Source organism: Leptonotus elevatus, chromosome 1 (genome assembly GCF_054856555.1).
Source record: "Leptonotus elevatus isolate MCC_2025b chromosome 1, RoL_Lele_1.0, whole genome shotgun sequence".
In the NCBI taxonomy this organism is placed as follows: domain Eukaryota; kingdom Metazoa; phylum Chordata; class Actinopteri; order Syngnathiformes; family Syngnathidae; genus Leptonotus; species Leptonotus elevatus.
The window spans coordinates 3,024,968-3,042,514 of record NC_141239.1 but is presented as its reverse complement, the minus strand read 5'-3'; the positions used below and the strand labels follow the sequence as shown (position 1 = coordinate 3,042,514).

Sequence of the window (17,547 nt, the reverse complement as noted above, 5' to 3'; positions counted from 1 at the left end):
ATTGGCACGCCTTAAAAGTAAATTCAGCTCTGACGGTGCCCCCCCCAATAGTCCGGTTCGATTTGGGTTTCTGATGCATCGTACCGTGTGCGATAGGCCCAAGTCAAGGTGCTGCTGTCGAAACAATAATACACATCAACTCACGCTTGTCTTCTTGTGTCTTGCAGACGTCGGTGAGGAATATCTTCGTCCTGACGAACAGGAAGTGAAGTCTCCTCATGTTAAAAAGGAGGAGGAGCATCCTTACATCAAAGAGGAGAAAAAAAACCTTTTTGTTAAAGAGGAGGAGGTTGAGGATGATGTCACCAAGTCACCACTGATCTTCGCCCCTTTAAAGAGTGAAGATGACGTCAAGGGCGAGTGTGAGGAGGACAGAGAGGCGGAGCTTCCAAGCAGCAACTCAACTCCTCAACACATGACGACAGAAGGTGATGCAAACCACTGGCGACCACCGCAAGCACAAAGTAATGACATAAGGTCTAAAGATAGGCCGATGTGTTTTTTTCACCCGCTCCTCCGATGAATATGCATTGGACTCGGGGTACTCTCTATCGTCCGATTGTGCTCCGCGTTTTCCAGCGTTAGCATCGCTAGCCGGTGAGGCTTTATGACGTGACCATCGTCGCGCGTCAACGCTTCCAACTTCGGCGTTTTGTTTTCGTGCTACTACTAGCATTCTCTGCTAGCGACATGTCATGATTACGTGAAGAAGTGCAGACTTATAACCAGGGTTGGAAGGGTTGCTTTTAAGGGTCTCATATTATTCTTTCAACATTCTAAAATACTTCTTAAATGTGTAAAAGACATGTCTGTGACATGCATTCATCAAAATTGACTTTGGATCTAATATTTTTGCTGTCCCTCAATCAGCCACTCTGTTCAAAACAGCCTGTTTTAGGGTTGTGTCACTTTTATGTAAATAGCTGCACCAGGCCATGTCTAGGCCACACCCTTCTCTCTCGAAGGGGCAGTGGTTTCTGTCATGGTAGCCATGTGCTAATGTTGTGAATGGAAGCGACTGGCCATGGCAGCAGAAGAAAAGAAAAATACAGACATGTCTCTTACACATTTGAGAACTATTTCAATATGTGGAAAAGTGGCATAACGTTTTACCATAAGGAAAAGTCGCATAACGTTACTACAGAGACTATGTTGTAGCGTTAGTTTGTGATTGTTTAGGCAACGGTTATTTTTGCCCTAACCGGCAAATCTCCCACAAACGTTATTTTGGCGTGCAATGTCTCACTCAGATTTGCCGTGAATGTTTGGCGACATTTACAAGCGGTTATGAATAAAACAAATGTGCACATTTAGGCCGTTTCGTCGAGACCACTTAGCGGCCGGTTAGAAACAATAATACACAACATCAAGGCGCGCTTGAGATTTGACTTTACTAGACCAAATGTATGTTTGCCTTCTTGTGTCCCGCAGACGTTGGTGAGAAATGTCTTCGTCCTGAGGAACAGGTGGTGAAGTCTCCTCATGTGAAACAGGAGGAAGAAGAGCATCCTTACATCAAAGAGGAAGAAAAGCCCCTTTTCGTCAAAGAGGAGGAGTTTGAGGATGATGTCACCAAGACACCACTGACCTTTGCCCCTTTTAAGAGTAAAGATGAAGTCATGGGTGAGAGTGAGGAGGACAGAGGGGCGGAGCCTCCAAGCAGCTCAACTCCTCAACACATGGAGACAGAAGGTGATGCAGACCAATGGGGATCATCACTAGCACAAAGTGATGACATAAGGTCACAGTCTGCTGACACTGACGATGATGAATACGCTAAAGGTGATCATGCTGACAACAACCGCTGCAAATGTTCTCAGTGTGCGAAAACATTCAGTTCAAAATGGAATTTGAAAGTTCACCTGAGAAAACACACTGGAGAAATACCTTTTTCTTGCTCAGACTGCGGCAAAAGCTTCTCTCAGAAGGGAAATTTAACAAAACACACAAGAACCCACACTGGAGAAAAAGCTTTTGCCTGCCCAGACTGTGGCAAAAGCTTCTCTCACAAGGGAAATTTAAAAATACACAAAAGAACACACACTGGAGAAAAACCTTTTTCCTGTTTAGACTGTGGCAAAAGCTTTTCTCATAAGTCACATTTAACAAGCCACACGAGAAAACACACCGGAGAAAAACCTTTTTCCTGCTCAGACTGCGGCAAACACTTCTCACTAAAGTCAGATTTAACAAAACACACAAGAAGACACACTGGAGAAAAAACATTTACCTGCTCAGACTGTGGCAAAAGCTTCTCTGACAAGAGTACTTTAACAATACACAAAAGAACACACACTGGAGAAAAACCTTTTTCCTGCCCAGACTGCATCAAAAGCTTCTCTCAGAAGTCCAGTTTAACAAAACATACAAGTACACACACTGGAGAGAAACCTTTTTCCTGCTCAGACTGTGGCAAAAGCTTCTCTGACAAGGGAACTTTAACAAAACACACAAGAACCCACACTGGAGAAAAACCTTTTTCCTGCCCAGACTGTGGCCAAAGCTTCTCTGACAAGGGAAAATTAAAAATACACTCAAGAACACATGCTGGGAAGAAACCATTTAGTTGCAATGTTTGTGCTAAAAGATTCTCTAGTAAAAAGCTTGTTGAGACACACAAGTGTGCTGGTGAGAAAAGCAGCGATCTTTAAAGCTTAAAAAAATGAAGGGAGTGAGTTTGGTGTGCTGTAAATGATTTTGAATAAAATAGAGAGGGAGGAAATAAGTGATCCTGCTTATTTAAAAAATGTTCAGACTTAGAAATTAATAAGTCTTTGATTTTTATGGCAACTTTATTTTAACAGTGATAGACAGAATATCAGAAAAAAATTGAAAGAAGGACATGGGGGGGAAAAAAATTGCATTTTGTTGAGGGAGATCATTAACCAGCTCCTCTCGTGTCGTCCTTCGCTGATCTCGACCTTTTTCATATTGATTGAGACCCCACGAGCTGATATCTTGCATGGAGCCCCCCAGAACCCAAAATTTTGCAGCAACAAAACTTAAAGGGGAAGTCAACCCAAAATGTTCTTAACAATATGTTGTATGTGCCTCCACTCGTCTAAAGACGGCATTCAGGTTAATATTGCGTTTATCTTGAACATTGCTCCAGTTCCAAGTGTCAGCGGCTACGACAATGACCTCAAATCATGTCGGATATCTTTTGCAGTGAAAAAGTATTTGCCCTCCTCTCAAATTCTCACTTTTATTGCAGTTTTCCCACTTGAATGATTAAAATCATCAAACAAATGTCAAAATCAAAGATAATCCAAATAAACATACAATGCAGTTTTTTTAAAGTGGAGATTTTATTTTTTAAGGACAAAACACTATTCAAAGCTGCCTGGCCCTGTCAAAAGTATTCACGTTCATTACGTTCATAGATATGAGGGTTTCAGAAGACTTAAGAAGAATCAACTCCAGCTTTACTTAAAAGTGTAAACGTAATGCTTTCAAAGCTACTCAAACTATAAACTATGAATATGAAATGTTTTTAAAGTTTTCTTTTAATGTGTTTAAACGCCAATGTATGCTTTAGTAATATTGTAAGCTACTTTTGTTTTCTCTGCTTTGCTTCCGAATGTCGTTAACGGTTGTGTTTGTTGACGTTTGTAGGTGTTGAGTTGCCTTGTGTATGAAATAGAAATAAAATATAGAAGAAAAAGCCACCTTGCCATTTTCCCAAATTAGCGTGGAAAATACCTTCAGGGACACACAAAGCCAGATGTGCAGTATGGCCACGTTCGGAGTGTTTTAAGTCTCGGCTTAAGACCCACTTTTATTCCTTGTTTTTTAGTTCAGCATGAATTGTGTGGTCCGCGTGGTATTTTATTTAATTTGATTATTATTTCATTTTTATTATTATTTTTGGGGGGGGTTAAATATATTTTTATTGTATTTATTCCTTTATTTTACTTATTGTATTTTAGTAACTTATTGACTTTTTTAAAATTATTGTTGGTTTTTACTAGATTTCATGTGTATGTGGATCTCAATGTGCAGCACTTTGGAAACACTTGTTTATAAAATGTGCGATAGACAAAGCGGATTGGATTAGATTAAAAGTGATCACGTTACGTAAACCGGCAGTACAATGCAAATGCAATACATTTGTACTTCTGAGCATTAGGGGAGCGTAAGATATGATAAGTGTGCTCGACTCGAAGTGCAATGGCGTGTCATCACTAACCTTTATTAGAAGGTAAGTGTTGCATTCAAACCTTGCAGCAGGAATTTGTGAAAGCCACAGATGACAAAACTGGCCAAAAGTACAAATATTGCATATATCAGTAATATATCAGATACTGCATCAAATGTTTGCTACGAGCTAATGCCAGTACTAGAGCAATAAATTAAACTCATAACATGTGATGGTTAAATCGCGTCCCTGATAATAAACGTTCAGTTTACGGTACCTCAAAATGCTTGTTCATCTTGATGGCAAATTTTTAATCTGCACATTCACCACAATAAATCTAATTTAAACATGCATTTAAACTTTACATATCGGGAACAACACACTGAAAAAGGGAGAAATGAGACCTCGCAGTTTTATGTCTTTCTAACTGCAGCAAAAATGGCGACATCTGTCGATGACTTGATGACAGTGCTTGCTCTGAAGCCGACAATCTCCAGCAGCCAATCATATCGCAGCGGGGGCGTGTCCTGCCTGACTTCCGACGCACATCTACTTTCGTTTCTTCACGGAACCAGACGCCCTCCGCTAAATCCTTATTTTCGATTCCGTGCTGAACCGACTACAACCTCCAAACTGGACGTTAATCACTACTTTGAAGGTCTACGACACCATTGATCAAATCTCAGCGTGTGAATGAACTCGTTTCGGTGCGCGTTGATGCTTCTCGCCCTACTTAGCTTAGCTTAGCTTAGCTCGCTAGCCGCTAGCAAAGAGAAGCACGTAACACGTGGTCAAGAAGAGATCAAGTGTGACTTTGTTGGCATTATTGTGCTAAAATGTTTGCAAAAACGGCACCAAAGTACGAGGAGGAATTCTTTGGAGGAAAAGAAGAGAACGAGCAACATCTTGAAATGCTGGACGATGTTTGCGAGGAGCCTCGAGTTGTGCTACACACAGCAGGTTTGTACACTTCTTACTCTCCCTTGCTTAGCACTAGGACTACTATACAGCGTTAAAAATATCAAAATGCAGTCCTCATTACTGTACACAGTAAAATAATTCCAGCCATTATGTTATTGTAACTTAAGTGCATACTACGTTTTCACACATCAATACGTTTTCAATTGATAACATATGATCAAATGTGAATAACTCTTTGAAGTGAGTTTTACAACAAAATACAATTTGAATACGTTAACTTGACTCTATGTGTTAAGCTTAAAAGTAGAAGCCGCATCTTGTAGCCACAAAGCCATGTTAATGCACCACACATATCGTGCCTGAAAGTTACTTTTGTTATATATAGAATATGATATATCCTTCAAGCAATCAATCAATCAAAACTTTATTCATAACACACACACACACAATAGAATATATGAATGCATAAATGGCTGGCTTCAGATCAGGAGAGGAGACATCACAATATGCTTTGCTAGAATAACTGTGCCTTTTATTACCCGCAAACAGCAATAAACACTTTTATACTGTGCTAGAATAATTGTAAGTTTTATTCCCCGCAGACAGTCATCAATGCCTGTGCTTTGCTCGAATGATTGTACCTTTTATTCCCCGCAAACAGCAATCAATACACTAGAACGTTAAGCAGCATAATATGATCATCATCAGCGCTTACCTTGACACTAGACCGGGGAGCCTACAGTCCGGGTGAAGCGAGCTGCAACACGGCTGGGCAATCGTACGTGTTCCACAGCGGACTCCGTCCGGACCGTGTGCCGCTCCGTCTTTTATTCGTTAGCAAAAAGTTGTGAGCGTGAGAAACCGGGCTGTCCAAGCCCTCTCCCAGACACTCTCGAAAACATGTTTGCGAAGCAGGGAAGGCTGTAGTATAAACAAGGTATTCACTCCCAGGCTGATTCCGCCCTTTATTCACAAATTGTTGGGCACCTGGATTCGTACAACAGTTCAGGACAACAACATATCCTTATATAAGAGGTTACATGAGGACATATCAAACCATGGTTATTTTCCCTTCAAACTCCCTTGAGTGAATCACAATCAATCTAGCTTTTGAGGTTAAGGTAAGAGGGCTCAAAGACTAAAAAAAAAAAAACAGTGAAAATATCAAATAGATCAATAATATATATATATATATATATATATATATATATATATATATATATATATATATATATATATATATATATATATATATATATATATATATATATAGTTAGATAAGATCGAAGCAAAAGTAACTTCATTTAAATATAAAGAAAGGTACATTAACTCTTTGACTGACAGACGTTTTCAGAAAAGGGATTCTGTGAGTGCAAGCCGATTTAAGCATTTTGACTGATCTTTCAAGGTCCATAGAATATTTTCTGTTTGTACTATGGAAACACACATACTACCAAATGAAAGATTGAACTCTCATCTTTCATCAGAAAAAAAAGTTTGTTTCTACCTTATTCCGTTCTTCAGTAATCAACAATAGAATATGGTTAGTTTCATCCAAATGCTCTTGTTTTGGACCAAAATACGGAGAAATCAAGCTTTTAGTGAAACTATATTATTTCATGCACTCTAGTGAAATTTACACTTCTTTTTGTCCATGAATGATGCCACAAACACCTAAACAGTGCTTTACTTCTATAGCACACTACCAACAAGAATGAAAAAGTGTTTTTTGATAGCAAAATACGTTTATTTACATTCAACAGTGTAACAATTTGACTAAACTATTTACAAATGTGTGCAACTGTGGTACTATTTACAATTATGTTGGATGTTTCAACGACAGTTTTTCTTTTTGTGTAACACTCCCCTGCGTGCAAGGAGACGCAACAGGATTTGCACAACACATTAGTTTCACTGCGATTGCCTCTTCGCGTGCAGAAGCTACACTTTCTTGCCGGCCGTTTTTTCCGGGGAATAGCAAGTATATACTGCAGTGTTTGTTGCCATAAAGTCTAATATCAGGATCATGCTATGGTTACGTTACGGTGGTGTTACGTCTGGCTTCCTCGTGTCCTTCAGTTGCTATACTGGGTGGTAAGAGATGTTCTGATCCATCTTATCCACTCCATTCATGGTGGCATCGTAGTCCAGAACCAGTGTCTTCTCCGTGATCAGACTGTACCCGCTCCTCCGATGAATATGCATTGGACTCGGAGTACTCTTCATTGTCCGATCGAATGTCCGCTTGTGCAGCTCCGGCGTTAGCAGCGCTAGCCGGTGAGGCTTTATGACGTGAGAATAAAGGCCGCGTCCAACTGTGGCGTCAACCTCGGGATTCACCATCATCATCATCATCAATGTGCATTGGTCGATGCTTTTCGACTACTCTCCGTCGCCCGATCGAATGTCCGCTTGTGCAGAAGTACCCGGTCGGTTGTGCTGCGCGTTTTCCGGCGTTAGCAGAGCTAGCCGGTGAGGCTTACTACGATCATAACGGTCGCGTCAAGGCTTCCAACTTTGAGTCATCATCATCGTCGACATCAATGCGCTTTTTAGTATTGATCGATGCTTTCCGTCTTTGAAAAAAATGCTCAAGCGTGAGCTGCTTGCAACCGGTCGCCATTGTTGCTTCATCAGCCATTGTTGCATCATCAGCCATTGTCCCCTCAACACTCTAGCTCCGCCTCACGTCTTATACTGACGCCCACGGTGAGCGGCCCACCCAACCTTGTGCAAAGAAAGTCATCGCTGCCATCTAGGGGCCAAAACGAGTCATTAAACTAACTAGATCTGCTTGATACTTGATACACAGCTGCCCAAGGCTTTCCTCCACCCGTTTCCAAAAAAAAACAAAAAAACATAGTGAACGTCTTTTAACATCCTCGGCGCCCCTCCGTAGGTTTTTACTAAACGTTTTATAACGTTTATGGCGGTCAAAGAGTTAAGAGATGTCCCCCTTTCGAATGAGGTGCCAGGGAGTTTGTGGAGAATCAATACTTTGCTTAATATGATGTGTTGTGGTTATGTTCAAAGTTGTACTGAAGGGCTTCCAGAGATACCAGATTGGCATAAAAGTTAATATGAGAAAGAGTGTCGCGATGCAGCAGCAGATGGAGATGTGTTCCCACTTTGAAGCCATCTCGAGATGATGTTCTTTGTTGAATGAGAAAATGGCGTTGTCAGCTTATTTTAGGACCCCAGGGTAGACTGCCCGAGGTCCTAGGATTGGTCACCGGGATTATTTTGCCCGTAAATGTGACTCAATCTTTGTTGAATGATGTCCTCAATAGGGAAAACCGGACACTGGATCAGTAGACGTGGTTTTCCGGTCGGGTCGTCAGGTGGTCCTCAGGTGGTGAGATCGCTGAGCCTGAGGCGGATCTGGCGGGCCGTGTAGACGAGATGTGGAACCACGTGTCCCCTTTTCTATGCAGGCGAACCGCACAAGATGTCCTCTCCGTCACCTTGTGGGGTCCAGTCCACCTGGGTGCAGACCATTTTCGTTTAGTCACTTTTAACCATACATATTCACAATCATTTATTTCTGAAGGAGCATCTGGTTGTTTTTTTGTTAGCTTGGAGAACGTAGATGCTAGCTGTTTGAGTTCTGGAGGTAATGCAAGGTGCAACTCTCCCAGTGGTGCCGTTGGAGTCGGAAATGGTCTGTTTGTGTGACCCTCAAACGGAGTCCAGCCTTTAGCTGAGTTTAGTGACATTCGCACATTCATTAATGCAACAGGAAGAGCTTGTAGCCAATTCAATTTTGAGGAGGCCAGTGCTTTAGCCAATTTGTCTTTAATATTTCTGTTCATTCGCTCAACCTGTCCTTGGGATTGGGGATGATACACTGAATGGGGATGATACACTGAACCAAATGTATGTTTTAGCCCCAATGCTTTTTCTACTGCCTGTGTCTCAGGCCATCCTGAAAAGGAATCCACTATTACCAACAAATATCTGTATCCTGCCACTGGTTTTATCATGTCAGTGAAATCCATCGAAATCACCTGCCCCGGAGCAGTCACTTCCGGATTGTGAGTGCCCTGAGGAGGTTTAGATGTAGGCATTGTCATGTCTGGGAAGATCTGGTTTTGGTTGAGGGTCCCGATTTGTCCTGAGTGGGTTCCAGCCCTTCCGCGGGTTGACCAATCCGGGCCCTCAGCCACTTGTGCCTGGACCCAGGTGTGGCTAGTTACCCAATTAGTGTGAGTGTTTTTAGTTCCCGGGTGGTGATCTGTCGGCGTGGGATCATTGCTGCTTGTCACGGTCACCCCCGGAGTTCTGTCTGTCATTTTGATTTTGTATCTTTTCAGTTTGTTGTTTAGTTAGCATTAACCAGTACCCTGGTTAGTGTTTTCTGTCAAATAAAGCACGCCAGTTTCGCCCGCACTCCTGCTGTGGTTCCCCTGCCTCCCTGCATTTTGGGTCCTCCACTTCACACGCCGACAGACACCACGCCGCTCGTGACCACACCGTGACAGGCATACTGTTATCTATTGCAAACACTGCAGTCCTGCAGTTCACTTTTAACAATTTGTCTCATGTAGGGATGCCACCAGGTGTGTTGTCGTCTCAATGTTTCCTCGACACCAACATGGCATATTCCATGGGCTTCAGAAATTAGATTTTTCAATTGTATCTGGGATGGAATATATTTACCTTTTTTTCGCCATATACCTGCTTCATCTTTTTCTCCCCCTTTGGACATCCACACACTTTTTTCTTCTGGACTTGCCTTTTCCTGCCACAGCTTAATTGTTTCTGTGGTTATTTCTTGTCCTTCTCCTAATTCACCTTCGCTCACCATCAATTGTAGTGTTGGGCTGTAGCACGCCGCTTCCTTTGCCGCCTTGTCTGCCGAATCATTTCCTACTGACACTAAATATTTTTTTCTTGAATGTCCTTTACATTTTATCACAGCTACTGCTTTAGGCAGTAGTAAGGCATCTTTCAAAGCAAAGATGTCTTGATGGTGTTTAATAGGTGTCCCTGTTGCAGTCATGTAGTCATTTCTTTGCCATTCTGCCATGGTGGTGTGCACAACCACATGTGCATACGCAGAGTCAGTGTAAATGTTTCCAGTCTTTCCTTGTGCTATCTTTAGTGAAGTTGTTACAGCCACTATTTACACAGGAAACCTTTTTAACACATTCTCTTCCTCAGATACGAGGAAGAAAGAATCTTCAAACGTTCCGTCACATTTAGTACACTCATCAAGCTTTACTGAGTAAGTTAATACAGTTATGACTACATCGAAACAGTTATAACTAAAATCAAAACAGTTATAATTAAATTGAAACAACAAAATGTCAACAACTGCAACATAATTGATTAAATCTCAGCGTGTGAATAAACTCGTTTCGGTGCGCGTTGATGTTTCTCACCCTACTTAGCTTAGCTTAGTTTAGCACAGAGAGAAGCACATAACACGTCGTCAAGAAGAGATCAAGTGTGAAAAATAGCTTAAAAAAATAGATTATCCAGAATATTTTATAAAAGAAAAAAATATTGTTTGAAAATTTTTCAGACATAGCTAATAATTTAAATGAGAATTTTGTTAATGTTGGCAGTAATTTGGCAGAAGAAATCCCTGAGCCACAAAACAAATGTCAAATAGATCAGCACATTAAAAATAATGCATCCACTATGTGGCTTAATGCGGTTAATGATACATTCATTTCCTTTAATTTATTTTATTTATTTATTTATTTTTGCCTCTTCTGGTTGTGGCAGCTGGTCCACAACAGCTGTCAATCATTGTTCAAAATGGCTGCACGAAGACCATTTTGGGACGCGTGACGTCAACGTCAGGATCTCCATGTGCAGTGCTGCAATACTCCTGGTTGGGAAACACTGCATTAGACAACCTAATCCAAAATAGTGTTGAAGGCCCGATTTGACTGACACGAGACAGGCTAAGAGTTGGCCCCTCTGCATTGAGCAAACTAATGTTCACAAAAGCAAATACTTTTTTCAATTTCTTTTAAAGTAATATAATTTTATGTGCATGGCTGTACAGAGTACCGTAAAATCGTGTTTCTAAATAAAAATGCGCGGTTCAATTTGCAGATGGCGACATCTGTCGGTGACTTGATGACAGCGCTCCATACACGATCGAAGCTTCCAGCAGCCAATCATATCGCAGTGTGGGCGTGTCCTCGACTTCTCGCACGTCTCCTTTCGCTTCTTCACGACACCAGACGCCCTCCGCTAAATTAATCTTTCCGATTTGGTGCTGAACTGACTGCAGCCTCCACACAGGACGCCCATCGCTACTTTGAAGGACTACAACATCATTTATTAAGTCTTTGTGGCCGGATCAACTCGTCTCGGTGCACGTTGAAGATTCGCGGCTTAGTTAGCTTAGCTTATTTTAGCTTGCTAGCCGCTAACAAGGAGGCACGTTTGGTAATCGCGACACATCGACAACGAGACATCAAGTGTGACTTTTTGGGCGTTATTGTGCCAACATGTGTGCAAGAACGACACCGAAGTACGAGGAGGAACTTTTTGGAGTAAAAGAAGAGAAGGAGCAACATCTTCGACTTCAACTGCTGGGCAATGTTTGCACGCAGCCTCGTGTTGTGCTACGCAGAGCAGGTTTGTACACTTCTTAGCTCGCCTACTTCGTGAAGAACTTATTTCTATCGTTAAAATAATATCCATGTGTTTGTAGTTCAATAGAATCCTACAGAGCCCCAAAGGCTAGTGATGAATACATGGGTATGAACTGAACTACGTAAACAGGCAGAACAAAAAAGGAGGAGTGGCTCTGTATGTTGATGAAGGATTAGAATACAAAAAAAGTGGAGAAGATGAATGCCATTATTCTGGAAATTTGTATGGAAAAAAGGGAAGAATATATTGGTTGGTTGTGTATACAGAGCTCTGGGGTCTGATATTGAATTATTTAATAATTGTAGGGAAAGAATGTTTTCCAGCGATAAAAAAACAAGGACGTGTTAGTTTGCAGGGATTTCAATTTGGATCTTTTAAATCCTAATAAGCATGAACTAACTGATGAATTTATCGATGTAATGTTTAGTAAGAGTTTATTTCCTTTAATCACAAAACCAAGCAGGGTAACATCTTATTCCGCCACACTAATTGATAATATATTTACTCACTGTATGGATAATACCTCGATTTGTGGATTACTTCTGAATGACATCAGTGATCATCTGCGACTGTTTGTGAGGTATGATTGGAATTTTGTTATTGTCTGTGAATCTTAATGTGTTTAACTATAAAATAATAAGAACAGAAGAATCTATTGACAGCTTAAGAAATGAATTACTGATAACAGAGAGAATAGTATACGAGGAGACTGACATTAACAAATCATATGAAACATTCCTGCGAATATTTAAAGCATTATTTGATAAGCATATTGTCCAATAAAATGTTACTACCAGAAGAAAAGATACACAGAAAAAACATGGATCACGAAAGGGCTACAAAATGCATGCAAAAAAAAGAACACATTATACAGGAAATTCTTAAAATTAAGAACTGTAGAAGCAGAACAGAAATATAAGATAAGTTCATTAATATTATGAGAAAATCTAAGAAAGATTACTATAATTGGACAAGAATAAAACCCAAAAAAGTGATATGGAACTTCTCAAACATTTTAGACATTTTTTTTGCAAATTTTCTAGATTATTTCATTGAAGAGTATGAATTGATAAATGACAGTTAATATGGATTGAGACCAAAGAGGTCCACATGGAAGAAATAACCAGTTCTCTGGACCCCACAAAAAATGTAGCAGGAGTATTTGTAGATTTAAAAAAGGCATTTGACACAATAGATCATCATGTACGAGTTAGGAAACTTGAAAAATATGGAATTAAATGAGTTACGGCAAAATAACCACCGCAGATTGTTTATCTTGGCCGAACAATACGCGGCCGCTTCAGTATGATCTAACCACCGTCTGCTCTTTTTCCCTTTCTATAAGGAGTGCATCTAATCAAGAGTGCGAAAAAATACGGACAACCCGTAACAGTTGGCAGCTCTGCAACAACAGTTATTAGAACAATCAATAAAATCTTAAACTATTTCTTGTGCTACTCAGCCAGCTTCTGGAATGGAAATGACTACATGTTGTTTTATGTCAGCGGCACATCAGTTTAGTAGGTATAGCGTTAGCGTTTTAATTAGCGATGTTGAGAGGAATTTGTCCTAAAACCCTTAGTCAGGATTGATTGTTTTGTTTTCGTGCTACTACTAGCATTCTCTGCTAGCGACATGTCATGATTACGTGAAGAAGTGCAGACTTATAACCAGGGTTGGAAGGGTTGCTTTTAAGGGTCTCATATTATTCTTTCAACATTCTAAAATACTTCTCAAATGTGTAAAAGACATGTCTGTGACATGCATTCATCAAAATTGACTTTGGATCTAATATTTTTGCTGTCCCTCAATCAGCCAAGAAAAACGCTCTGTTCAAAACAGCCTGTTTTAGGGTTGTGTCACTTTTATGTAAATAGCTGCACCAGGCCATGTCTAAGCCACACCCTTCTCTCTCGAAGGAGCAGTGGTTTCTGTCATGGTAGTGATAGAAAACGTTCTTTGTTTTCTTGCGTGTTAAAATAAAACTCAAAGTTGAGATCGGTGAAGAGGTTTTCTTGCAAGAGATTTTTATTCAGAAATTTCTGATGCCATGAAGGATCCTTACTGAATCAGCATTGGTTCCTAAATGGGCTCATCCCAACTTATACAAAAACAGTGTTTACAGAAAATAGTCTCCCCCTCCTGTCTCCTGTCCTTGTGGGAAGAGTGAAATACAAAAACAGATAATAAATCTTCAGCTCGTATCTTAGTCCACTCCAGATGTAGGAAAATAATTGGTCCCGGCACTTCTTGGACCGGATAATTTATGGACAGAAACTCTGCTTGCACTTTCAAACATATACTCCTTTAGATAAGAACAGAAACCTTATTAGACATTCCTTTCCCAGGGAATGGAACAAAGACACTATACATCGAATAACATTTGAATTAACTGTTTTCTTATTACTACACAGCTATAACTAAATTCAAAACGGTTAAAATATCAATTGAAACAGTAAAAAATGTTAACAATGTTAACAGTAGCCATGTGCTAATGTTGTGAATGGCAGCGACTGGCCATGGCAGCTGAAGAAAAGAAAAATACAGACATGTCTCTTACACATTTGAGAACTATTTCAATATGTGGAAAAGTGGCATAACGTTTTACCATAAGGAAAAGTCGCATAACGTTACTACAGAGACTATGTTGTAGCGTTAGTTTGTGATTGTTTAGGCAACGGTTATTTTTGCCGTAACCGGCAAATCTCCCACAAACGTTATTTTTGCGTGCAATGTCTCAGATTTGCCGTGAATGCTTGTAGACATTTACAAGCGGTTATGAATAAAACAAATGTGCACATTTAGGCCGTTTCGTCGGGACCACTTAGCGGCCGGTTAGAAACAATAATACACAACATCAAGGCGCGCTAGAGATTTGACTTAACTCGACCAAATGTATGTTTGCCTTCTTGTGTCCCGCAGACGTTGGTGAGAAATGTCTTCGTCCTGAGGAACAGGTGGTGAAGTCTCCTCATGTGAAACAGGAGGAAGAAGAGCATCCTTACATCAAAGAGGAAGAAAAGCCCCTTTTCGTCAAAGAGGAGGAGTTTGAGGATGATGTCACCAACTCACCACTGACCTTTGCCCCTTTTAAGAGTAAAGATGAAGTCATGGGTGAGAGTGAGGAGGACAGAGGGGCGGAGCCTCCAAGCAGCTCAACTCCTCAACACATGGAGACAGAAGGTGATGCAGACCAATGGGGATCATCACTAGCACAAAGTGATGACATAAGGTCACAGTCTGCTGAAACTGACGATGATGAATACGCTAAAGGTGATCATGCTGACAACAACCGCTGCAAATGTTCTCAGTGTGCGAAAACATTCAGTTCAAAATGGAATTTGAAAGTTCACCTGAGAAAACACACTGGAGAAATACCTTTTTCTTGCTCAGACTGCGGCAAAAGCTTCTCTCAGAAGGGAAATTTAACAAAACACACAAGAACCCACACTGGAGAAAAAGCTTTTGCCTGCCCAGACTGTGGCAAAAGCTTCTCTCACAAGGGAAATTTAAAAATACACAAAAGAACACACACTGGAGACAAACCTTTTTCCTGCTCAGACTGCGGCAAACACTTCTCACTAAAGTCAGATTTAACAATACACAAAAGAACACACACTGGAGAAAAACCTTTTTCCTGCCCAGACTGTGGCAAAAGCTTCTATGACAAGAGAACTTTAACAATACACAAAAGCACACACACTGGAGAGAAACCTTTTACCTGCTCAGACTGTGGCAAAAGCTTCTCTCATAAATCAACTTTAACAAGACACACAAAAAAGCACACTGGAGAAAAACCTTTTTCCTGCCCAGACTGTGGCAAAAGCTTCTCTCGGAAGGGACATTTAAAAATACACAAAAGAACACACACTGGAGAAAAACCTTTTTCCTGCCCAGACTGTGGCAAAAGCTTCTCTCACAAGGGAAATTTAAAAATACACAAAAGAACACACACTGGAGAAAAACCTTTTTCCTGCTCAGACTGCGGCAAACACTTCTCACTGAAGTCAGATTTAACAAAACACACAAGAAGACACACTGGAGAAAAACCATTTACCTGCTCAGACTGTGGCAAAAGCTTCTCTGACAAGAGTACTTTAACAATACACAAAAGAACACACACTGGAGAAAAACCTTTTTCCTGCCCAGACTGTGGCAAAAGCTTCTATGACAAGAGAACTTTAACAATACACAAAAGCACACACACTGGAGAGAAACCTTTTACCTGCTCAGACTGTGGCAAAAGCTTCTCTCATAAATCAACTTTAACAAGACACACAAAAAAGCACACTGGAGAAAAACCTTTTTCCTGCCCAGACTGTGGCAAAAGCTTCTCTCAGAAGGGACATTTAAAAATACACAAAAGAACACACACTGGAGAAAACCCTTTTTCCTGCCCAGACTGTGGCCAAAGCTTCTCTAACAAGGGAAATTTAACAAGACACACAAGAACCCACACTGGAGAAAAACCTTTTTCCTGCCCAGACTGCGGCAAACACTTCTCACGAAAGTCAGTTTTAAAAATACACACAAGAACCCACACTGGATAAAAACCTTTTTCCTGCTCAGACTGTGGCAAAAGCTTCTGTGACAAGGGACAATTAAAAAGCCACTCAAGAACACATGCTGGGAAGAAACCATTTAGTTGCAGTGTTTGTGCTAAAAGATTCTCTAGTAAAAAGCTTGTTGAGACACACAAGTGTGCTGGTGAGAAAAGCAGCGATCTTTAAAGCTTAAAAAGATGAAGGGAGTGAGTCTGGTGTGCTGTAAAAGTGTAAATGATTTTGAATAAAATAGAGAGGGAGGAAATAAGTGATCCTGCTTATTTAAAAAATGTTCAGACTTAGAAATTAATAAGTCTTTGATTTTTATGGCAACTTTATTTTAACAGTGATAGACAGAATATCAGAAACAAATTGAAAGAATGACATGGGGGGGGTTTGCATTTTCTTGAGGGAGATCATTAACCAGCTCCTCTCGTGTCGTCCTTCGCTGATCTCGACCTTTTTCATATTGATTGAGACCCCACGAGCTGATATCTTGCATGGAGCCCCCCAGAACCCAAAATTTTGCAGCAACAAAACTTAAAGGGGAAGTCAAGCCAAAATGTTTTTGACAATATGTTGTATGTGCCTCCACTAGTCTAAAGACGGCATTCAGGTTAATATTGCGTTTATCTTGAACATTGCTCCAGTTCCAAGTGTCAGCGGCTACGACAATGACCTCAAATCATGTCGGATATCTTTTGCAGTGAAAAAGTATTTGCCCTCCTCTCAAATTCTCACTTTTATTGCAGTTTTCCCACTTGAATGATTAAAATCATCAAACAAATGTCAATATCAAAGATAATAATAAGTGGAGATTTTATTTTTTAAGGACAAAACACTATTCAAAGCTGCCTGGCCCTGTCAAAAGTATTCACGTTCATTACGTTCATAGATATGAGGGTTTCAGAAGACTTAAGAAGAATCAACTCCAGCTTTACTTAAAAGTGTAAACGTAATGCTTTCAAAGCTACTCAAACTATAAACTATGAATATGAAATGTTTTTAAAGTTTTCTTTTAATGTGTTTAAACGCCAATGTATGCTTTAGTAATATTGTAAGCTACTTTTGTTTTCTCTGCTTTGCTTCCGAATGTCGTTAACGGTTGTGTTTGTTGACGTTTGTAGGTGTTGTGTATTTGCTTATGTGAAGCACATTGAGTTGCCTTGTGTATGAAATAGAAATAAAATATAGAAGAAAAAGCCACCTTGCCATTTTCCCAAATTAGCGTGGAAAATACCTTCAGGGACACACAAAGCCAGATGTGCAGTATGGCCACGTTCGGAGTGTTTTAAGTCTCGGCTTAAGACCCACTTTTATTCCTTG

The 17,547-nt window shown here is 40.4% G+C and overlaps 2 protein-coding genes across 2 annotated transcripts; both read left to right on the top strand.

Annotated features, from left to right (window-relative positions):
• Positions 1-415: 415 nt before the first annotated feature.
• LOC147180356 (uncharacterized) lies at positions 416-8,418 on the top strand. Its single transcript, XM_086083466.1, has 3 exons — positions 416-428; positions 1,432-2,573; positions 8,350-8,418. Exons 1-3 carry the CDS (start codon positions 416-418, stop codon positions 8,416-8,418), a joined length of 1,224 nt encoding a protein of 407 aa, XP_085939592.1.
• Positions 8,419-14,847: 6,429 nt separating this feature from the next.
• LOC147180355 (uncharacterized) lies at positions 14,848-16,390 on the top strand. The gene has a single exon (XM_086083420.1). It carries the CDS (start codon positions 14,848-14,850, stop codon positions 16,225-16,227), a length of 1,380 nt encoding a protein of 459 aa, XP_085939546.1. The 3' UTR covers positions 16,228-16,390.
• Positions 16,391-17,547: the final 1,157 nt, after the last annotated feature.